The sequence below is a fragment of the Peromyscus leucopus genome, chromosome 15 (genome assembly GCF_004664715.2).
Source record: "Peromyscus leucopus breed LL Stock chromosome 15, UCI_PerLeu_2.1, whole genome shotgun sequence".
Classification (NCBI taxonomy): domain Eukaryota; kingdom Metazoa; phylum Chordata; class Mammalia; order Rodentia; family Cricetidae; genus Peromyscus; species Peromyscus leucopus.
In genome coordinates, this window is record NC_051076.1 from 17821670 (window position 1) to 17846920 (window position 25251).

Below are 25251 nucleotides of genomic sequence, written 5' to 3' on the forward strand. Positions count from 1 at the left end.
CCCTGACCTCAAACTCTACTATAGAGCTATAGTAATAAAAACAGCTTGGTACTGGTATGAAAACCGACATACGGACCAATGGAATCGAATTGAAGACCCTGACATTAATCTATGCACATATGAACACCTGGTTTTTTACAAAGGAGCCAAAACTATACAATGAAAAAAAGAAAGTATCTTCAACAAATGGTGCTGGCATAACTGGATTTTAATATGTAAAAGGTTACAAATAGATCCATATCTGTCACCACGCACAAAACTCAAGTCCAAATGGATCAAAGACCTCAACATAAATCCAGTTACACTAAACTTAATAGAAAAGAAAGTAGGAAGCACTCTTGAATGCATTGGCACCGAAGACCATTTCCTAAATAAAACACCAACAGCACAGACCCTGAGCACAACAATTAATAACTGGGACCTCTCGAAATTGAGAAGCTTTTGCAGGGCAAAAGACACAGTCAATAAGACAAAAAGACAGCCAACAGAATGGGAAAAAATCTTCACCAACCCCACATCTGACAGAGGATTGATCTCCATAGTATATAAAGAACTCAAGAAACTAGACATCAAAATACTGAATAGTCCAATTAAAAAATGGGCTAAAGAGCTAAACAGAGAATTCACAAAACAAGAATCACAAATGGCTGAAAGACATTTAAAGAAATGCTCAACATCCTTAATCATCAGAGAAATGCAAATCAAAACGACTCTGAGATACCACCTTACACCTGTCAGAATGGCTACGATCAAAAATACCAATGACAGTCAATGTTGGAGAGGATGTGGAGCAAAGGGAACTCTCCTCCACTGTTGGTGGGAATGTAAACTTGTACAACCACTGTGGAAATCAGTATGGCGGTTTTCTCAGAAAATTAGGAATCGAACTACCTCAAGACCCAGCCATCCCACTCTTGGGCATATACCCAAGGAATGCTGATTCATACCATAAAGATACATGCTCAACTATGTTCATAGCAGCACTATTTGTAATAGCCAGAACCTGGAAACAACCTAGATGCCCATCAACGGAGGAATGGATGAAAAAAATGTGGTACATATACACAATGGAGTACTACTCAACAGAGAAAAACAATGAAAGCATGAAATTTGCAGGCAAATAGATGGAACTAGAAAAAGCATCCTGAGTGAGGTAACACCAAACCCAGAAAGACAGTTATGGTATGTACTCACTCATAGGTGGATTCTAGATATAAAATAAAGAACAATCAGACCACAACCCATAGAACCATGGAGGCTATATATATAGCATGGAGGTCCCTAGGACGACTGTGGCTTATAATAAATTTCGGTTTTACTCAATTATTGAAAAAAAAAATAGCCAAATGAATGGAAACACATGAACTATGAACCAAAGGCTGAGGGGCCCCCAGCTGGATCAGGCCCTCTGAATAGGTGAGACAGTTGATTGGCTTGATCAGTTTGGGAGGCAACTAGGTAGTGGGACCGGTCCTGTGCTCATTGCATGAATTGGCTGTTTGAAACCTGGAGCTTATGCAGGGACACTTGGCTCAGTCTGGGAGGAGGGGACTGGACCTGCCTGGACTGAGTCTACCAGGTTGATGGCAGTCCTCGGGGGAGGACTTGCCCTGGAGGAGGTGGGAATGGGGGGTGAGCTAGGGGTAAGGGGAGGGGGGGAGGGGGGAAAACAGGGGAACCTGTGGCTGATAAGTAGAACTGAATGATATTGTAAAATAAAATAAAAGGAAAAAAAACCTTAGGTAACTAGCTATATTAAAAGTAAAACTTTGTGACTAAAAAAATCATAAGGTAGAAACAAGCAGTTTTATAATATGCTTTCAAAATGACAGACAATGGTGAATGGTGTCTCAGGGATGATAACTGGACAACCACACAGTTGAGCTCTGTGACAGAGTCAGACTGACAGGGAACCAGAACAGCTTCTTGATGTTATGGAGAGAAAATTCTTCTGGGGCAGCTTCTGAGCATCACTGATCTTTTTTTAATAAGGAAAAAATCCACATTCTCGCTATTTCGAATCTTTGCAGAATTTGCTTTGGCTCTGATAGTGTTACTCCAAAAGCTATTTTCCTCACTGAAGCCTCTTCACCCTGGAGTAGGGACTGAGTGTGTCATCCATCACAAAATCATACAGTACTTTGATCCAGGAGTCGTGATGGGGAAGTTTGTCATAGTATTCAGCTGCTATTTTTCTCACCTGGAGTGAAAAAACAAAGTGAGTGTTACTGAGGCCTCAGGATGACAGGTGAGGGTCTGACAGACAGAGGGACAAAATACCAACTCAGCCAAAGGGCAACACCCTTGCTCATGGTCCTTCAGACTCCCTGCAGTTCTTCATGAATAAAGTCTACAGATCACATGCACATACACAGCTCAGTATCAGAATCCACACTGGCCTCTTGGCAAAGCCAGTGGCAATCAGTTTAGCTTAGCAGATGGTTCAGAGAAACACTGGAGTTCCAAAACTGTACAATGACAAAGCCACTCAGAGCCTTGATAAGTTTTTGAGAGATTTGCTAAGACTAAATGTACATAGTAACCAGGATGACACAAAAGATGATAAATTATAACCATTAAAAGGATATAATGTGGCCGGGCGGTGGTGGCGCACGCCTTTAATCCCAGCACTCGGGAGGCAGAGGCAGGCGGATCTCTGTGAGTTCGAGGCCAGCCTGGTCTCCAAAGCGAGATCCAGGAAAGGCGCAAAGCTACACAGAGAAACCCTGTCTCGAAAAACCAAAAAAAAAAAAAAAAAAAAAAAAAAAAAAAAGGATATAATGTAAAACTTCAACTTTATGTATGGATTATAATTTCTAGAGAATTTATTAGCCAGGTGACCAATACAATTAAAATGCTGATGTGGTGATATTTTGTGTCCCCCAAAATATTGTGCACCCCAATAAAGCTTATCTGAGGATCAAAGGAAAAAGCCAACCACTATAGTAAACAGAGAAGTCAGGAGAGGTCAGACAGTGGTAGCACATGCCTTTAATCCTAGCATTCAGGAGGCAGCGATTTCAAGGCCACACTGGAGAAGAGAGCCAGGCATGGTGACACACACCTTTGATCCCAGCCCTAACCATAAAGGTCTGGAGGTCTGTACAGACAGACAGGAAGTGATGTAGCTGGGTGGAGAGAGGAAGTGAGAATTCAGAACATAAAGGTATATAGGCATGGATATCCAGAAAGTAGGTCTCTTTGGAGACTGAGGCATCTGTAAGGTGAGGTTTTTCCTATTCCTCTGATCTCTCAGGCTTTTACTCCATATTTTATTAAAAAGACTGTTTAGCGATTCATCTTACATGCTGACATAATCCTCGATGTCTATGTACTTTATAAAGCTGTAAGGAAGTGGAGCTGAAAAGTGGGCTATGGATTGCTTAGCAGTTAAAGGCACTTGGTGCCAATCCTAAAGATCTGAATCCAATCCCCAGAATCCTCATGATAGAAGGAGAGAAACAACTCTTCAAAATTGTCCTCTGACTTCCACACACACACACACACACACACACACACACATACACACACACACACACACGAGAGAGAGAGAGAGAGAGAGAGAGAGAGAGAGAGAGAGAAAAGTATTTTTTAAGAGTTGTGTGAACTGCAAACCTCACTAAAACTATGTTTTTAAAAAAATTTTGTAATGAAAATGTTCTTTGATTTATTATTGGAATAGCTGCATACTCTATGAATATTCAAAAACCTACTTCAAATAGCCGTTTTGTGTATGAGTTATACACACACAAACACACATACACACATATGTGTGTATAGATAGATATAGATGTATGTATTTTGGTTTTTTGAGACAAAATTTCTCTGTGTAGCTCTGGAGGTCCTGGAACTAGCTCTGTAGACCAGCTAGCCTTGAACTGGGCGATCTGCCTGCCTCTGCCTCCCAAGTGCTGAGATTAAAAATATACGTCATTATGCCTAGCACTGTGTATGAGTTGTGTTTGAATATAGCTATTAAAAGTCAAAAGCATTGGAGGTGTAGCTCAGTGGTAACACGCTTGCCCAGCATGCACTGTACCATGGTTTCATCTCTAGTACCACAAACAAGCAAATGAACCCACAAAATGCCCATTTTTATTATTGTGTTCCCAGTAGTCCTTTCATAGATATAAAAATGTAAGTACTGGGGATGGAGAGATGGATCAGAGGTTAAGAGCACTGGCAGCTCATCCAGAGGTCCTGAGTTCAATTCCCAGCACCCACATGGAAGCTCACAACTGTCTGTAACTCAAATTCCAGGGGATCTGACACTTTCACACCAATGCACATAAGATAAACTTAAATAAGTTATAAAAAATATAAATACTATAATCTAGCTGGACGGCAGTGGCACACGCCTTTAATCCCAGCACTTGGAAGGCAGAGCCAGGTGGATCTCTGAGTTCAAGGTCAGCCTGGCCTACAGAGCAAGATCCAGGACAGGCACGAAAAACTACATAGAGAAACCCTATCTCGAAAAACCAAAAGAAAAAAGTGTAAACACTATAATCTAGTGTTTAAAAATACCAGCAAGTTATCAAGAAACAAAGCATGATGTTCCTTGATACATATCATAAAAAGATAAGGGAAAGACACACCAGTGAAATCTAGGGATGCTTGTAAGAATAGCTCAGTGAAAGAAGACAGCGTGAAGAAAGAGGGCTGTGAATCATCGGGGGGGGGGGGGGGGTACCATGGGCCTTATGTCAAGATGTTTTCAGTATCGGGATGGCTACAAAGAGTTACACACACCTTTCTATGTGGCTCCTGTTGGAAACATCCATGTGTTCAAGGGATTACTGTCTTTGTTTCTAAGGCAGACCCACTTAAAAATAATAAAAATTCTAGGCTAGAGAGATGGTTCTGCAGAGCACCTCCCATTCTTCCAGAGGACCTGAGTTCAGTTCCCAGCACCCACATGGCAGCTCACAACTGCCTGTAACTCCAGTTCCAGGGGACCTAACACCCTCTTCTGGTCTCCTTGAACACAAAATATGCATGTTGTGCACATACATACATGCAGGCACTCGCATACACTTAACAAAAAAATATTTTTAAAAAATTCTCTTTTACAGTCACAGCAGAGGTGAACAAAAGCCACACTAGAGATTCAGGGCAGATTGACACCAAGGAGTTGGGGCCTAGCGTCACATGACACATGTTTATCGAGGACTATGGGGGTCCAGCCCCTCGATAGTCCCCTCCCAGTGTTGTGCCCAGATCGTGACCCCCAGAGAGACCACCAAAGATGAGCATGCCGGAATGCAAAAGCAAGGTTTAATTCTGGATATCCAAAAGCAATACAAGCCTAGGCAGGGACTTTGTCCAATACATCCAACGCAGTGGAGGCTGGAGGAAGTGCCCACCTGTCTGCAAGCTCAGTTTTTAAAGGGAAAAGTCACAAGGTTACATCATTTAGGGTGCTAGTACAGGTACAATTCTGATTGGCTTGTGTCTAGGAATTCCAGAAATCACAATTCAGTTTTCCTTCTAAGGAAGTAGTTGCCCACCACCATTTTTCATTGGCTGCCCCCAGATGGGGGCATCTGGTGATTACACAGTCACTATGGAAACTAGGGTTGGGACATTCTATGGTCAAGCAGTTGCCTAGGGGGCCAGGGAGAGGACATTCCATAGTCCGGCAGCCATTACCTCCTGACTACCTTGTGACTCTGTATTTTTACACTTCCTGGTTTCTGGAATCTGAACTGACTGGTCTCAGTAACTTCTGGCCTGTTCTCAAAAGGAGAAATCTTAGGCCTTAATTTTAGGGTGAAAGCATTTTGGTCTTATTTCTAAGATGGCTCATTTTGGTCTCACATTTCCCCCTTCTCATGTGCCTAATGGAACCCAATCATGGGTTTTGGACAGTTAGCTCCTAAGTATCCCTCTCTAATAATGGCCATGTATAGTTAGCCATCTTGTCTCTATGCCAGGGAGTTTCATTTTGACTCAGCATTTCAGCCTTTTCTGAACAGGGAATATGGGTGATGTATTCTCTTCTGGAACTGCTTCGAGCTGACATTGGGGCGCCGATGTCAGGGGGCCCCAAAAGGCTGAAAAGCTAGTCAAAGACTGGGCAAGGGGGCATTTGTCAGAAGCATGTAGCTGCCTGACCCCATAGGGACAGGGAAGAACCATGTTAGCTGGGCTGGTCCACGTCAGCTTTTAGCAAGTCTGGAGCTCACAGTCGTCTGGAGCAGTGCAGTCAGCAACTGAAACCTGGAGGTGACTGCCAGCTGAGTAGAAATCTGTTGAGACAAATTTAAACTAGGAACAGAAGTTAAAATTTATGAACTTATTTGGAACCCTTAGGTCCATACCCTTAGTAATGGGAAAATCAGTAGTCCCAAGACCAGGAGTGAGGAAAAATACCATCTTTAGGAATACTTATCTGGGGTCCTTTTGACCTCTGTGAAGTGGGTCTAGGTTTTTATGACTCTTTTGATCCTTTGAGGCCTACTTACAAAATGACATAAAAGTTTTAGATACATTAGTATTACCAATCTGTACTGAAATCCATATTGTAGACAAAGCAGATAATGGGTATCTTGTAAAACCCAGAAGTGGACTCATACCTTTGAGTCCCAACAAGTTACATTTAAATATGACATCTAAAACAAATCCAAAATATTGAGCTTGTAACTGAACAGTAAGTAGTCATTGCTCTACCAGCTCATCAGGACTCCTAAATGTTAAGCTCTGAACCATGGAACAGGAGAGTAATCTGAAACTTATCTCATTTTGGACTCATTCCTAAAAGTGATCTAACAAGCTAGCTATGGCCTTGCAGAAGGATCTGGTTGATGCTGCCATGCTGACAAAGTTAGAGCTAGCATAGCCATCAGTACTATCAGAAATCTGAGAAGGATAAACTATATCTGAGTGCAGACCAAGAAGCTTCCAATCCTATAAATTACAAGGACCAATCCCTACCCAGGTCTTCATAGCGTTGGAGGCACCAGTCAGAACAGCATCAATCTTCTTCCGCCATCAGGTCCACAAGGCAGAGTATTTTTCCTGTGGAATAGGGACATGGAAGACTGACCTTGATCACGCAAAAGGGTGCAATCAATTCCAGTGTCCTACTGCTTGTCCACAGTCTGGGCTGGGTCCTGGCGGCAGGCGTTGTACTGGGGCATCTTGCCCTGTGGTCAGCGTTGTCATATTTCAGGCAGAGACGTTGTGGTGCCTTGTATGTAATCTTCTTTGGAGACCTTGGGTCACTGCTAGGATCTGGAAGCCTGTCTGATATAGTAAGCTTTTAGATCAACATTTAAATGCCATATTCTGCAGATCTCTGAAGTATGAGGGCTGTCCAGGCATATCTGAATAGACAAACTTTGTTTCTAATTACTTGTTCCAAGCTCAACCCCAAAAACATGTGCAAGAGACTGAGTAAATGAGTAAACTTACATCAGTACTTACTTACCCTGATTACAATTAAAAAACTTGATTACTTATGACTGATTATTTATGTTCTCTAACAGTCTACAAAAGTAGCCTAAAAACAATGCTTTTAAGTTGAAGGTCTTCTAGCAACAAATACAGGTTCAGTAAAAAAACCAAAACAAAATATCATTATACAACATTCTTAAGCCTGAACGTACCTTGGGTAAGAAGAAACATTTTTTAAGCCATTGGTTTTTAACTATAAAAACTGTTCTTAAAAGACTGAGATCTCTCAAATGTCTTCCACCACTGCAACTAGACTCTTTTTGGAACTCTAGTCCTGCCATACATTTGCAAACCTCAGCTGTTTCCTATGATTCCTTTATGTTGCAAAGTTTGGCTGCCAGAGCAAGGTATATTCCTGTGAATAAAAGCATTGATGTGCAGCTTTAATATTAATCAAATACCTTATTTATTAAACATATGTTGCCATCTATTTAAATTCTCTAGAAACTTGCTGTTGAACACTTGGTAAAGACATAAGTATTAGGTGTTAACCTGAGTAGATCTTTATAACCTTAGTAAAAAATGGCTGCCAGCCACATGGCTGCCCATGAGGTCACCAGCCAAGATGGAGGGAGCCACGTGGTTGCTGTTTAAAGCTCGTTTTTTTAAACAATAATTACTTGCACACATACACACAGTTGGATCCAAGTTACACACATACATACATACAGTTAAAGCTTGCTTACATTTTCAAGTCACATGCCTGTATACATACACACATAAGCAGTTTACAGAATCATTAGCCACTTTTAAGATGAAAACCAATAAGAATTAAGTTTCAAATTCAGTATTTGCAGGTATAAGAAACCATAACAAACAGTTTACATCATAACCCCTCTGACCTTCTACGACCTTCCATGTACCCTCAGTCCGTTCCTTTGATCCCTCAGACATTTACTCCAGACAAATTCCACCTTTTCTTTTCCTTCAAAACAGAAACTCTTACCAAAGTCTTTCTTGTGATTTCCCTCAGTACTCTAGAATATATTGTAAAGTTACAATATTTTAAACAACAACAGAAATACATGCATATACCATAACAAGAATAACTCTCAATTTGCATCCGCACTGTACCACAGACGAGAAACTGTTGGTGACATTCCATTCTTGGAGCCAGACCTTGATCAGGTTTTAGCCCCAGGGCAGGTCTTGGGAGCCCCACCCAACAGCATGGAAGAGGAGGACGGGGAAAGCATGCACCATGGAGACAAAAGATGACTCCACACCCTGGCTGGGCCCACAGACCTGTAGGCCACTCCTCAGCTGTGACTCTGGAGGGGCAGTTAGTTCTCCACCAGCCCCCACACTGAGCTCCTTGAGGCTCCTGCTGGCTCCTGCCAGCTCTGCCCCATGTCCATACAGGAGCCCAGCCAGAACCTGCTGGCCGTATCTGGGCCCCACAGTGCTCACAGCCCGCTCTAGCACAAAGCCATGCCTAGTTCCCATGCAGCCAAGCCTCTACTCCACAGCTTTTTGAGCGAGCTGGGGCCCCGAACCCACTGCATCTAGGCCCCGTGATGCTCACGGGCCGCCTAGCCCTCTCAGCAGCACCCTGGGTCCCCGAAGTAGCAGCTGTGCAGCCGCTGCCTGCACTCATTGCAAGCTTTCTGCTGCCTGCTGCCTGTGCTCTGGTCAGAGAGAGCAAGGAAGCAATGTTAGGTTAGTCTGTGCCAGTTCAACCACCGAAGGGGTCTCCATCCCTTCGGCTGGCAATCCGGCCCACAAGTCCCAATGCACACACAAGCTCAGGCATAAAACACTCACACATGTGGCCACAGTTCTCACACATTTATACATTTATGAAGGTATAACAAATAACACTGACAAACAAGATAGGCAGACAAAAAGGAAGAATGGCCAGCTCAAACGTGCCCTCCGCCAGCCAGCCAACATTAAGAGTTGGCCACTCTGCGGAGCAAAATCTCACCCACTTACGCTTCCTGACATTCACACTGTTGTTGTTCGCCGTGTCTCGCACGTCCTGCCAGTGAGCAAGGGTTAAATCCAAGGGGGAAGATGGAGTTGTCCCCATGGTTAGTTTAGAAAGCTAATGAACAAAGGGGAGAGAAACAAAAAACAAACACAAGAACAGACAATAAAGAAATGACAAGGCCTTAACAGATTCCCGGGTGCAACAGAGGGTCTCTGGAACCTGTGTTGATGTACACGGATCCAAAAACCATACAGACGGGGCCACAGAACTCTAAGATTGGTTCCTGGTCCCCTTAAACGGATGGACTCCACACAGGAGTCCTCTGACGGAGGAGGGGTCCTCTGAGGCCCCCCCCCACGTCCTGACGAGGGGCCGAGACGTCTCTCGACTCCTCCAGGTCACCTTACAGGCGCGTCCGCCAAGGTGAGCCTGTCAGATTCAACCGCCGGCTTCGGATAAGAAAAGGAAAGCAAAGACAAGAAAACAGAGCGCTCTTACCGATCGGTGCAGATGGACCTCCGGAGCTCTTAGGGGTCCCGGCGGGGGGTCTCTGGGGATCCCGGACGGGCCCCCAAATGTTGTGCCCAGATCGTGACCCCCAGAGAGACCACCAAGGACGAGCAAGCCGGAATGCAAAAGCAAGGTTTAATCGTGGATATCCAAAAGCAATACAAGCCTAGGCAGGGACTTCGTCCAACAGATCCAACGCAATGGAAGCTGGAGGAAGTGCCCACCTGTCTGCAAGCTCAGTTTTTAAAGGGAAAAGTCACAAGGTTACATCATTTAGGGTGCTAGTACAGGTACAATTCTGATTGGCTTGTGTCTAGGAATTCCAGAAATCACAATTCAGTTTTCCTTCTAAGGAAGTAGTTGCCCACCACCATTTTTCATTGGCTGCCCCCAGATGGGGGCATCTGGTGATTACACAGTCACTATGGAAACTAGGGTTGGGACATTCTATGGTCAAGCAGTTGCCTAGGGGGCCAGGGAGAGGACATTCCATAGTCCGGCAGCCATTACCTCCTGACTACCTTGTGACTCTGTATTTTTACACTTCCTGGTTTCTGGAATCTGAACTGACTGGTCTCAGTAACTTCTGGCCTGTTCTCAAAAGGAGAAATCTTAGGCCTTAATTTTAGGGTGAAAGCATTTTGGTCTTATTTCTAAGATGGCTCATTTTGGTCTCACACCAGGGTCCGGGAAGAATCTACAACCAACTGATAATTAATCTTTGATGAAAAGAAATGAATCTATGTACACGAAACTCCTTAGTCCATATACTTTATTATTCTGTGACAGTTATAAGCTTATATTCCGCTCTCATATTTAGTCATCTTTAGCCTGATTTCTCTCTGCACTTGTCTACGATCCCCTCTAAGTTCTATCTTAATTCCTTCGTCTAGTTCTGCCCCTTCTAAGTTCTCATCCACTTTGTTCCTTCCCATATCATCTCCTCTCCCGTCTCCTCTCTCCTCTTCTCGTTCTACTTCATCTTGTTCTTCCCCACCTGGCTCTTTCTCATCTCCCATCTTGTTCCTCTAGTACTCTCCTGTAGCCCTTCAATCTACTTCTTCCCCATCTCAGTTTGTTCCTCTCAAGTTCTTACCCATCTAGTTCTTCCATTCTCTTCTCTCTTCTCCCTGCCTCCTGGAAGTCTCGGTATATAAAGGGAGGGTCCGAGCTAAATTGTTAAAGCTATTAACGTCCACCTCTCCTAGGCGGTGTCCCCTTGTGGAATTTACCATAAGTCAGGAGACTTGCACGTGGGCTGTTACCATTGTTAGTCCACCTGGGACTAACAATGGGTGCCCACCTGGGTGGTGTTTCCTGTAGTCCTTGAAAGTGGCCAAGGGAGATAGATAATCTGATTCCAGAGAAAGCCTTTCCTGAGGCTGTTCTCCAAATACCTGGAATGTGTATGTCCAGAGAGTGATCAGTCTACACTGTTAGTCCTTCTTAGGGGAAAGTCAATTGGAAAAACTATGAAGGCACACATGATTTTCATAACACAAGACAGCTGATATATAACAAGCTAAGTAACACCAAAAACTCCTTGGGATTTGGCTTCCTCTGGAGGAATTCCCTGATTCTTCCAGGTAGTGACTTTGCCATAACCAGCTGAGTTCTTATGATATTCCTGCGGCCCGCAGCACATGTTCAAGGTTGTGTTCACACAGACACATGCTGCTTCCCTCAAATACGTTATTCTGAAAATGCTAAGCCCGTTGAACAGTTGAGGGAGCAGTCAAGTAGCCCTCATGTGCCCTTCACCAGTTTGAAGGTGTGACACAGTGACCTCTGACAGTCGCCCTCTGCAATGTCTTGTAGAAAACAAACCTACACTCTTGTTCTCTTGCAGAACCTATTGACATAATGAAACCTATTGGAAATCATCCCTGAGTCATAGAAAACTTAACACTGGCATTTCATCCCTCAGTATCTCAACACGTGTTTCCTAAAGGTGTCACCCTATAAAGCAGAAAACACACTTTTACTACAATACATTATACAAGTCGGTGCAAGGAAAAAAAGATAGTCCATGACAGGGCATTGCAAATTGATGTCTACCCGATTTTCAGAACATTTACGCAGCATTTCAAGGTTCCAATGGACAAATCGACTCACTCCAAATAATTCTGTACTGAAGTTTCACAAAGTAGTAATAGTATTTCGTGGACCAGTCCACCCTTCCTAGCAAAGCCTGTCAGCGTGACGGCGATGAAAGCTCCTCAGTCTGAGATTGCTGCTCACTCCATGTTTGCTTCCTAATTCTGAGTTGGTGGTGTTGGAATGAAAGTGGAAGGATTAGGAGGCGTGGCCTTGTTGGAGAGCTGTGTCACCAGGGTGGGCTTTGAGGTTTCAAAAACCCAAGCCAGGTCCAGTCTCATCAGCACCACACCTACCTGCCTTCTGCCATGCTCCCCTCCATGAGGATCATGGGCTAACCCTCTGAAACTGTAAGCCAGCCCCTAATTAAATGCTTTCTTTTATAGGTTGCCTTGGTCATGGTGTCTCTCCACAGCAATAGAACAGACATTGAGACATTGAAACAGCTATTTACTGGATAACAGATTTTACACATCTCCCAATGCTTCTGGACCTAAATGTAACCACTAAGCTTAAGGATCTAAAAGAGTATATCCTCAGTAAAAACTAGCCTGTCAGGCATTAGATGTATATTACACTTTGATTTTCTTTTTAATGAGCTTTGGTTGATAAAATATGCTTGCTTCCTTTAAAATGATCAAGTAAAGACTAATTTGGGCCGGGCGGTGGTGGCGCACGCCTTTAATCCCAGCACTCGGGAGGCAGAGGCAGGCGGATCTCTGTGAGTTCGAGGCCAGCCTGGGCTACCAAGTGAGTTCTAGGAAAGGCGCAAAGCTACACAGAGAAACCCTGTCTCGAAAAATAAAATTAAAAAAAAAAAAAAAGACTAATTTGGATTATATACCTGATAGAAATGAGAATATCTACCAAGTCCTTCACTTACCAGGGGCAGGTTTTTCCCAGGAACGTTCGGGAAGTCATGGTGTTCATTATGGTAGCCAACATTGAAGGTCAGTAAATTCAGAGGCCCATAATATGAATTTGTTTCATGTCCCTGTAGGAACATGCAATGGTCGGCTATAAACTGCCCAGAAATTGGGTTCAAACCCATGCCAAGCAGGGAGGCTGCCAACATGTAGACTAAAGACTTAATTCCCCAAACATAGTAAACTATAATGTCAAAAGTGATCTGAGCCACAGCATTGATGATTTCCAGATAAGTAATTGGTTTCGGGTTGATAAATAGAGGTCGGAAAATCACAAAGAGGGGCTGAAAGATAACCCAGGCCAGCTTCCTGAAAGTGGTGCAGAAGAACCAGCCCTCAAAGTTGGTAGGAATGCCCACATCAAGGCCACCAACTCCGAGGCATCGATGGTGATCCATGTGGTATCTCTTAAAGGAAATCGAGTATGGAACTCCCAAAGGGAGATTAGCAAATATTCCAAACCAGCGGTTCCACAGCGCCCTGTGGTGGCCAAATGGGAAATTATGGGAAATCTCATGGATCCCCAGAGACATTGAGTGGTCAATGGAGCTACCAAAGACATAGGACCAAAATATCACCCATTTCCAGTGCAGGTCTTTCACTAAGTAAAATGAAGCCAGCTGCACGAGAACCATCAGAGTTATGATCCAGATGAGGTTGGGGTCAGGTTTCATCAAGGATTTTATCTCTGGATATTTTGCTGTAAGAGAATAAAATACAACAAGAATCATAAATGGGGATTAGTGTAAGTACAATTACAATCAATTATGTTGAAGTGAACGTGTTGAAGAAATTATACTTAAAGGGGTTGGGGAGATAGCTCGGGGGGGTAAGAGCACTTGCTGTGTAAGCATGAGGACCTGATTCAATTTCCAGTGCTGAGGCCACTAACCGTGCATGGCTTCCCATGCCTGGAGCCCTAACACTGGTAGACTGGAGTCAGGAGGACTCCTGGGGCTTGCTGCTGGCCACCAGCCTAGCTCCAGGTTCAGGGAGAGACCCTGCCTCAAAGACTAAGGTGCAGAGTGATAGAGCAGGACACTCAATGACTGTCTCTGTACTCTGTACACACAGATGCTGTTAACCCCCACACACATGTGCACATACACCATACACACATACACCATACACACAAGCCATACACATAGACCACACACACACACAGACACACACACACACATACACATAAACACACACACACAAAATTATAGTGAAGCTAACTTATTAATTACATTTTCTCAAAATCATAATATTCTCATTATTAAAGGCATTACCAAATATTTCCATGCTACTAGGAAACAACATTTTGATAGCAAGTTCTAATATACTGTACCACAACAATTTGAGAATTTATTAAAAATCTGTAATGTCTATATCTTTTCTTCTTCTTCCCTACCCACCTGACAGGGTTTCACAATGTAGTTCTGGCTGTCCTGGAACTTACAATGTAGACCAGACTGGCCTTGAACTCACAGAGTTCTAACTGCCTCTGCCTCTTGAGTGCTGGGATTAAAGACATGTGCCACTACACCCAGGTGGAAAGTCTGTATCTTTTATATTATGTGTTCTAACTATGCTTTGACAGAGCTCTGGAAATCTTTACATTATTAACACATATGACAAAGGATAGGTCCATTTTAAGGTGCTCTAAAATATGAAACTTTTCTTCATGGTATCAAGGACAAACAATTCATCCCAAATAATCTGTAACTGAATTTTCAATAAGTAGTAATAGTTAAAAAACTACAATAGTAGCTTAAGGGTGCCTGAATTTAAAATGAACATTTTCATAAAATGGTGATAGAACAATTAGTTATCAATATGTAGACTACTGAAGAGGACACCTTGTAGACTAATGAACTGGACACCTTGTAGACTAATGAAGTGGACACCTTATAGACTACTGAAGTGAACACCTTGTAGACTACTGTAGAGGACACCTTGTAGACTAATGAAGTGGACACCTTGTAGACTACTGAAGAGGACACCCTGTAGACTAATGAAGTGGACATCTTGTAGACTAATGAAGTGGACACCTTGTAGACTAATGAAGTGGACACCTTATAGACTAATGAAGTGGACATCTTGTAGACTAGTGAAGTGGACACCTTGTAGACTACTGAAGTGGACACCTTGTAGACTAATGAAGTGGACACCTTGTAGACTAATGAAGTGGACACCTTGTAGACTATTGAAGAGGACACCTTGTAGACTAATGAAGTGGACACCTTGTAGACTAGTGAAGTGGACACCCTGTAGACTAGTGAAGTGGACACCTTGTAGACTACTGAAGTGGACACCTTGTAGACTACTGAAGAGGACACCTTGTAGACTACTGAAGTGGACACCTTGTAGAATAATGAAGTGGACACCTTGTAGACTAATGAAGTAGACACCTTCCATTAAGCATGCACAACTATTAACTAAAACTGTGTCAAAGAACTAATGATAAAATCACAAAACTCAAAAGAAAATATTGACGTGAATCTTTATGACCTCTGTGATTTATTTACCCTACTTAAAGGTATTTAAGATGGGCAAAAAAGGAATTTTGACTGCATTAAACTCTTCTATTCTGGAGGAGAAACTGTGGTTGGAATTTAAAAGAAAGAAAGAAATTTAAAAGAAAAAAAAACTTTTCTTCTGCAAATGATGCCATTGAAAAAGTGAAGACTATGTAAAACAAAGGGAATCACATTTGTAAATGATCTATTTGATAAGAGAATTTTATGTAGAATATATAAGGAACTTTTAAAGCTTGTACAAATAAGTAATAATCCAATTTTTAAATTGCAGAATGTCTGAATAGGTATTTTTCCAAAACCACTTATGTGATGGCTAATCTTGGTTGTCAACTTGACTACCTCTGGAATTAACTAAAACCCAAGCAGCTGGGTATACTTGTGATAGATTCTTCTTGGTTGGACTATCTAAGGTGGAAGATCCATCCTAAGTCTGGGCCAAAGTTTCTGGTAGCAGCCAGCATAAAAAGGACTGGAAGGTTGATGTTTGTGGCTTGTGTGGCAACCAGAGGCCACATGGATGTCCAGGGGCTGGTCAGCCACCTGAGATCATACTGGTGTTCAAGAGCCATGCTATCACCTGGGCCATACTGATCTGTGTGGCCTGTGCTATCACAAGGGCCATGGTGACATCCAGGCCCAAGCTGCTGCCAAGGACTGTGTCTGGGTCAGTGGTCCTGCGGCAGCTGGGATCTGTGTTGATCTCAGTTGCTCGTGTTACCACGGGGGACCATAGGAACCATGAGGTTTGAAATCCGAGGGCAGTGCAGACCTGCACCTCCCTTGCCTGGCCCTGGCCATTACAGCAGAAGAGCTGACCCCATTCCTCTTGGGAGAGCTGGCCCAACTCCTCACCACAGATGTGGAAGAGTGGTCTCAATGGTATGGACATAAAAGATAGGGCTCTACCCCTCACCTGAGGGGAAAGGTCCCAGCGGCCCAGACTGACAAGTCAGCTTCCACCCAGACCCACATCCAGGGCTTTGAGACTGTCCACCCCAACATCTACCCTATCTGTGACCTGTCAGAGTGTGTGAAAGGACGGGTCCTGAAGAAACACAGTGGCAAGATCTCTGTGACTCGGGGAAACCGCAGGGTATCTGAGAGGAGTCTTGGTGAGGGTCCGGTATTGATGGTGTACCAGAATCCAGAAGCCTTAACCAGACCAACGAGTCATTGCAGTGAACAAGTGAGCAAGTAAAGCTGAGTAGACAAAAGGGTGTACTGTGTGACACACCACAGCTCCCAATGTCACTAAGATGAATGAAAAGGGTTGGAGAGGCAGGAAAGATGGAGGAGCGAAATGGGGGTTTTGTTTGTTTGTTTTGTTGGTTGGTTATTTTTGTTTTAGTTTGGTTTGATTTGGTTTGGTTTTGGTTTTCTTGAGACAAGATTTCTCTGTGCAGTTTTGGTGCCTGTCCTGGATCTCAATCTGTAGCCCAGGCTGGCCTCAAACTCACAGAGATCTGCCTGGCTCTGCCTCCCGAGTGCTGGGATCAAAGGAATGTGCCACCACCGCCCAGCAGTTGGTTTTGTTTTTGATGAATATTTTTAAATTTTTCTTTTTTGGGGAGGGGGTGGGGATGCTACCAGGGTAAGAAGAGGATATGGAATGATTGGGAGCCGAGCAGGATTGAGGTTCATGATGTGACGTTCCCAAAGAATCAATAAAGAATTATGTTGAAAAAGAAAAAAAAAAAAAGGACACGGAAGGAAGCTTTTGCTTTTTGCCTGCTTGCCCTCACTCCCCCTGGTAGTTCATCACTCCTATTCCTGAGGCATTCCTTTGCTGGGGATAGATAGACCCTACTTCTTCAGGATTCCATTGTAGACTGAAGACCAGCAGCTCCTTAGGACTTCCCTGGGACTCCAGCAGCAGACTGTGACTGCTGAGATATCCAACCTCTTGGACTGAACATCTACCAGATCCTTGGTCCTTCCATCAAGAGACAGCCATTGTTGTCTACCACTACCCAGACCACAGCCTGTCAGCCACTCTAACAAACCCCTTTTTGTCCTTGCTACCTCTATGCCAGGATGACTGATGTGAGCAACTGTGCCTGGCTATAATGTAGGTGCTGGGGTCTGAATTCAGGTCATCATGCCTGCAGGACAAGCACTCTATTGACTGAGCTATATCTCTAAGGCCGCTTCATTCTTATTTATCATAGCTTAGTAATACATTATTGTATATACACACCACTCTTTCTTTATCCATGCTGCTCATTGATAGGCACCTCAGTCAATTCCATAACTTAGCTATTGTGACTGTTAGAAGACGTGACTGTGCACGTTTCTCTTTTGAATGCTGACTTTATTCACTTTGGAAGTAGAGCAGCAAGTGGGAGAGAAGATTATATGGTAGATCTATTTGTAGACTATTGGGGAATTGCTATGTTTTTAGAGTTAAGCTTTAGAAAAATCTATTCTGTTCTCCATTGTAACTATATAGTTTACCACCCAAACAGCAGTGCCTTCTCTCTGTTTACATTTCTCTGATGGCTAAAGACATGGAGGGATTTTCCATATAATTGTCATTTGTATTTCATTTTTGAGAAGTGGCTCTTCAGATCATTAACTCCTTTCAAACTTGGATTAATTGTGGGTTTCATTTTTTTAAAAAAAATCCTTATGTATTCTGGATGTTAGCTTTCTGTCACATGACTAATTGGAAATATGTTCTTCCATCTGTACATTGTCTCTTTACACCGTTGCTGTTCCCTTTGCTCTGCAGAAGCTTGCAAGATTGGTAGAAGCCTGTTAATGAACCTGGCTTGTGTTTGCCTTTGGACTCTCTGCTCCTTGCTGATATCTTCAAGTGTTCACCCTGTGTTTAGTCCAGTAGGTTCAAGTCTTACATTCAACTACTTGGTGAATTTTGAGCTGACTTTTTTTTTTCAAGACAGGGTTTCTCTGTATGTGATCCTGGCTGTCCTGGAACTCACTCTATAGACCAGGCTGGCCTTGAACTCATAGAAGTCTGCCTGCCTCTGCCTCTTGAGTGCTGGCATTAAAGGCATGTGTTACCTCTGCCAGCTTGAGTTGACTTTTCTACACATTGATATGAGTGAAATTTCAGTGTGGCACATGTGGATCATTTTATGGGTCTTCTTCGATTTTTCATCTATATTTTCTAATTTCCATTCCTGAAGACTATTAATTTATAACTAAAGATTATTCTGAGCAATTTAACTCATTTCTTTTTGAGATATGGCTTCTTTGTGGAACTCATTCTATAGACCAGGGCTGGCCTCAAAGTCAGACACCTGCCTGCCTCTGCCTTCTGAGTGCTGGTATTAAAGGGGTGACACCATCACCACTTGCTTTTTAACTTTTTAAAGCTATTTTGGGTTGGGGGTTGACTTCACGTTTTTCTTTCCCAGCAATATATTTTGGGAATACAGAAAAGATACAGATTTTAAAAGGCTGGGTCTTCTTTATGTCTCCCAGTTTGGTCTCAAACTTCAGGGCCCTTTGTAGTTCTCCTGCCTCAGCTCCCTGAGTAGTATACAGGGGGCACCACCATGCTCAGCAAACAAGCTAACTTTTGTATGTGTGTTTGTATCCTACGATGTTACTGAATTTGTCCTCAGTTGTGGTGGTTTGAATGAGAAGGCCTCCCATATCTCACATATCTGCATGCTTAGTCCCTAGTTGATGAACTGTTTGGAAAGATTAGGAGGTGGGTCCTTGTTGGGGGATTTGTGTTGCTGAGGGTGGGCTTTGAGGTCTCTCTCTGTCTGCCTGCTGCCTGCAGATCAGGATGTAAGTTCTCAGCTACTGCTCCAGTACCATGTCTGCCTGCATGCCACCATGCTCCCCACCCTCAGAAACTGTAAGCAAGCCCCCAGTTAAACGCTTTCTTTTATGAGAGTTGCCTTGGGTATGGTGTCTCTCCACAGCAAGAGAACACTAAGACATAATTTTTTTCTCTTTTTATATTAATTTTATTTTTATCTACGTGTACGTCGGTTTGCACCTGTGAAGGTGTATATGGCTACCCATGGAAGTCAGAAGAGGATGTTGGATTCTGTGGAGCTTGATTTACAGGCACTTGTGAGGTCACTGATATAGGTGCTGAGAACTCAATTCCAGTCCAGCAGTGCTCACTCTTATCTGCCACACACCTCTAATCCCAGCACTTGGGAGGCAGAGGCAGGCAGATCTCTGTGAGTTCAAGGCCAGCCACGTCTATAAAGTGAATTCCAAGACATCCAGGACTACACAGAGAAACCCTGTCTCAAAAAAAAAAAAAAAAAGAAAAAGAAAAAAAAAAACCAAAAAAAAAAAAAAAAAAAAAAAAACAAACAAAAAAGTCTATGATCTCTTCAATTTCCTTTTATGAAGAAACTTAACAAAAGATTCAGAAGTATGACATCATGTCATGTAATTTAAGCAAATATCCTGACTTTCTTGCCTAAAGCCCTTCTGCTTCTGTCTCCAGAAATGCACACGAAGCAGCATTTATGCCTCTTGGGAAATGGTGTACTATTCATTGAGATTCAGGTGAGATGGTTCAATGCTAAGATTGTATGGAGACTCCCTGTTGGGACAAACATCAGTACAACATCTTTCTTTAATTTTCTGACTATTGATGATGAGAACACAAATTCCAGTGTTTGAGGGTTGGTTTTCATAAAGTGGCTATCACGTTATTATTATGCAATATGTAGATAAGCATAGATAAGGTTACCACAAGCCATCTCACATCAAGTATGCAGAAGTGATTTGCAAAATGAGAGAGAGAACATGCAAGAATCAAGTCTCCCTGCCCACAAGGTCTCCTGGGACTCTGTAAACAAACTGGCCTGGAACTCACAAAGCCCCACCTGGCTCTGCCTCCTGAATGCTGGGATTAGGCAGCTCCCATCTCAGCTGGCTAGCCCAAAGCCTGTTAGGGCTACCTTTAACACGCAACTTAAAGTTCCTCTCACCATCAGTAATTGAGTTGTTAAACCTGGTTTCAGTGGCACTGTTAAGTCATCCATGAAATAAGGAATTTCTAACTTTAGACACTCATAAACATTGGGGTCTGGTCTTTTCATTGGGAATATGGACGTCAAGAGAAAGCGAACTGTTGTGTATAGCAGAGATCTCCAGGGGTTGGGGGTGTGTCACAGTGTGGAGCTGCTGTGTGAGACCCTGGGTTCAGTCCCCAGCACTGGAGGGAGGGCCCCTCACATTCAACCCCCTCCATTAGTGTCCTTGGTTTAAACAGAGAACAGGTTAGAAGCGTGTTCTTTGCAGGCAGCCTAACCCAGGTTACAGTCCTCCTCCTAGCACTGATCTCCTTCCTTCTCACTGCATCTTCTACAAGGCAGAAAAGGCAGAACACTGGAATGAGGAAAAGTTAGGCAATGTCGGAGAGAAGCCAACTCAAAAGTCTGGTGGGTCATGAAGGGCGGCCTGGGAGAGAGGAGAGAATTCCCTGGGAACACAGAAGGCCCTGTATAATCTAGAGCTGTGAGACCTGGTTAGTCTGTGTTAAAGCCCGAAACAACTGTCAGGACATGCCAGGTATTTTTGTATTTGGCTGGTCATCTGTGTTTCAGTTTCTTCACCCTGACAACCAAAAAGGATGAGAATTGTCTGTGAACTTCCCTTTGTGTCCCAGGTTTGTGGTAGAAAGACAGGAGATGTGAGCACACCAGGACCTGTCCTCTCCAACAGGCCCTGGGTTCCAGGGTAGTGCTGCCCCTCACTGGGACCTACCTGCATTGGATCATGTGTACTTGGCTCCAGGACCCCAGGATTTCCCAGGACCACATCCTGAGCCTCACATTCCAGTGGCAGGCTATTTAGAGAAACCACTGCCCAATGGACGTCCTAAGAGTCCCCTAGTTAGTGGAGAAGGCCTGGGATGTCTCAGTCTGGAGATCCTTAACCTGAATCAGCAGATTGGGCTGAGGGTGCTCACGCTCAGGGACTGGCCTCTGCCTTTTCACCAAGCAGGCAGTTCATCTTGGGGATCTGTGAAGTCCCATGCATCCCCAAGCTGTGAGCACCCTGAGCCTAGCCCAGGCCTCTCCTTCTGTTGGGGGCATGAACAGTAGCCACACACTCTGGAGCATATGCTCAAGACCTCACCCAGGATCTCTCGTCTCCTCTGCGCATGCGGTTCATCCGTGTCGACCCACTCAAAATCTTCTCGAGAAACGCGGCTCCCCATGGCTGGGCGTGGACTTCTCTGGGTTCTGCACCAGGTCCAACCTCCTGAAAGCAAAGGAGGTAGAGGATGCTGCAGGCTCTGGTGTGCAGGTGCCTGTGCCAGGCTGAGTAAAGTAACAGAGGGGCAGAGCCTAGCTTGCCCCGCCCACTCTCCCCAGTCACTGCCCTCTGGCTCCTAGCTCTGGGGCCAGACTAGGAAGAGGTGGTTTGCTGTGAGGTTCTGTGGCTTGTGAGCACCTGGGGGATCCAGCTCCTGCTGTCCTGCAGGTGACCAGGGTCAGCCCCTCCTTCTCGGACAGGATGAAAAAGGAAGGAGATGTCTCTGAGTAGACAAGGCTGCTGCTCAGAACCTCCTAGAACGGAAGATCCTGAAGGGTTGCTGCAACTTCAGCAAGTCATGAGGATCCCCGCTTTAATACATGGCAGCAGCCCAAACTGTGTATTTAGTTTCCAAAGTAAATGATCAGCACACCATGTGTATCTGCCTTCTAAACTGTAAAGCTTCTCCTGCCCAGAAGGAAAACACAGGCTGTGTGGCGTGAAAAGCCACTGAACAAAATGGAAACATGTTTTTTGTAACAGGGAAAGATGACATGGAATCTGTCATTCCAATGTATGCATTTCTCTTACTGACATCTTTCACAGAAGTCATGAAGATCTTCACGAGGGGACATTTTGTTTCAAAATTAAGTGCCACTTCTGTGTCCAAACAATTAACGAGGGCTAGGATTGCAGAATAGTAGACATCCTGCTTCCTAATAAAAGGGCACACCATGCACACCAAACTACACACTGTCCATGCCCCATGCCACATACCCAGAGAACCCAAGCTGTTCAGGTCCCTGGATCAGATTGTCACTGTTTACAAACTAGCAAGGACAGGGGTCATTCCAAGGCATACCACAGAATTGCTGTCAGTCTCAGCCATCAGTAAGGAGCACTATCCTACAGTGACCTGGGATCTTCAATAATTATAATTCAAGGAGCATAAAGAAAGGGTAGCCTAAGAATTAAAGGCTGTCTAGAAGATGTATAACCAACTTCAGTATGTTTGTCCTATTGAGATTCAGATGCAAAGATTCGTAGTTTTAAAAACTGATTTGGCATTTAATTTAGATAGGTGGAGGTGTTAGGAAGTTAATGCTAAAAGGTTCACTGGGGAACTGGGCAGTGGTGGTGTATGTCTTTAATCCCAGCACTTGGGAAGTATAAGCAGGCAGATCTCTGTGAGTTTGAGGCCAGCCTGGTCTACAGAGCTTCATCCAGGACATCAAAGACTACACAAGGAAATCTTGTCTTGAAAAAAGAGAAAGTGTTAGGATCAATGAGAAGTCCAATAAAAACCCACCAGTCATGTATGCAATCAACAAGAGCATTTATTAAAAATTGCCAACATGTTGGGGGTCAAACCATCTGACAAAGTGGCAAATGGTGACCTTGAGAGAAGCTCATAGGCTCCTTTTATACACAGCTGAAGGAATTCCTAAGGCAGTGAGATCATTCTATCTAGGGTTGGCTTACACAAGTGGCAATCATATTAGTATATTTCTAAATGGCTAGGATTAACAGGGGTGGGCTAAGGTTATAGCTTTTCCACTCTTGGGCAAGTCTGGACAAGTCCCAGGCTTTGTCTTGATTTGGTTATTACCTATGGGAGGGGCCAGGTTTTGGTTCAGGCCTAGTATGTGCAGGAACTGAGGCCTAGTTCTTAACTGAGTTATTAAGGGCCTGTCATGATATTTGCCTGACCCTCATTCCCTCCTTGAGAAGTACATCATCTCAAATCCTGGAGATGTTTCTTCTAAGTTTACAGGCTTGTATTGTTGCTTTAAAACCATTAATTGGACCATGGAGATACGTTTTTTGATAAACCTGACTAAGGCATTAATTGTACGTGGTCCACAGGCCAGAGCAAACAGTGAGAGGACTAAGGGCCCAGCCAAGGCTGATAGGAGTGTAGTTAACCATGGTGACCAGTTAAATAAGAATTCATACCATTCTTCATTTTGTTGTCTTTCTCGTTATCTGTCTTACAACCTCTTTCTAAGTAGACCATGTGTAGATGAAGTTTTTCTGTGTTCCTGCCCAGTGGCCCCAAGGTCCCACAGCCATTCAGACCCAAGTAAACACACAGAGGTTTATATTAATTAAAACTGCTTGGCCATTAGCTCAGGCCTACCACTAACTAGCTCTTATACTTAGACTCAACCATTTCTGTTAATCTTTATGTCACCATGTGTTCCCTGGCTTTACTTGTGTGACATTACATGCTGCTCCCTGGATGGCAGACTGGTGTCTCCTGACTCAGCCTTCCTCTTTCCAGAATTCTCCTTTTCTGCTTATTCCACCTATATATACTTCCTGTCTGGATACTGGCCAATCAGTGTTTTATTAAACCAGTGTACAAAAGCATTATTCCACAACATTTCTCCTTTTCTGTTCAATTAAAAAGGAAAGTTTTAACTTTAATGCAGTAAAATATATAGAACAAAACAGTTATCAAGCAAGAATTACAGTTACAATATCTAGTCTATTGATATTTCACAAATTCAAAGAAAATATTCTATTTGTCCTATATTTGTGAGTCTAAGGTTTCATATCTATTTTATCTTTTATCATAACCAAGGAAAATTATAACTATCTAGTCTTAAACTATATCAAAGACCTTAGAAGGATATACTATTACCTAAGTAAACAGGAAGAGCATTGTAAACAACTTCCAAAAATCTAGAATGACAGAGACAGCTGTCTGCCTGGACAGTCATCCAAAGTTCCTATGCAATGTTGGGGCATCCATCTTCAGCCCACAGGCCTAAAGTTGCTCAGTCACTTCTCTTGGTGTCCTGTAGAATGTCTGGCAGTTTCTTCTGTGAAGCAGGAACCTGAAGGACCATCTCTCCTTGCAAACTTCAGTGGTCACCTTCCTATGAGTCCTGCATGTCCAGTCAATACAACATTTTGTCAAGCAGTCCAGGCAAGAACAGTTTCTTGCCCAAATGGCTATTTTTGCCAAGAAGAAGATAAACTCCATATGGAATGTCTTCGATACCCATCTTTCTCTTTGAAGTAAATCGGTACTGCCAGGAGCAGATGTGTCTCATTATCTAGGGAAGTCTAAGTTTTTAAAACATTTTAAATGCTGTATTCTGTAGGCCTTTGAAATATTTGAAGATTACCTACCTAATTGAAATCTATCTATGTGTACCTAGAAAACTATCATGACTATAAGTTTGGTTATCATAGATGATTAACTATTAATCTGTATTTCTTAATGATACATTACAATTTTAAATGAGCTGTATAAACATAATACCTTATGCAAGAGTAAAAATATACACACAGTATAACAAAATTAACTTTAAATTTGTATCAATAAACTAAAATCTATAGCAATGTAAAACATTTTACACAAGTTGCTCTTTAAGAATAAGTTCAACAATCCACCCTTTCATCCTATCATATCTATATCCTATATTTCCATATCATATCCCCCTTTCTTCTTTTAGAAAGATATTGACTATGACCAATAACAATTTTTAACCAAAAACCTAAACAAAGACAGACATCCATAATCCATTTTTTTTTTTGGGAATGTGGGCATAGTTTTCTAGGCTACTTCCTGCTAATAGAGGACACT

At 43.2% G+C, this 25251-nt stretch overlaps 1 protein-coding gene across 1 annotated transcript; it reads right to left on the reverse strand.

The window, feature by feature from the left end:
• Positions 1 to 1846: 1846 nt before the first annotated feature.
• On the reverse strand, positions 1847 to 21647 carry LOC114686407 (sphingolipid delta(4)-desaturase DES1-like). Its single transcript, XM_028861093.2, has 3 exons — positions 21534 to 21647; positions 12882 to 13624; positions 1847 to 2200 (listed from the first exon to the last, which is right to left on the reverse strand). The coding sequence occupies exons 1-3, from the start codon at positions 21613 to 21615 to the stop codon at positions 2075 to 2077; spliced, it is 951 nt and encodes a 316-aa protein (XP_028716926.1). The 5' UTR covers positions 21616 to 21647; the 3' UTR covers positions 1847 to 2074.
• Positions 21648 to 25251: the final 3604 nt, after the last annotated feature.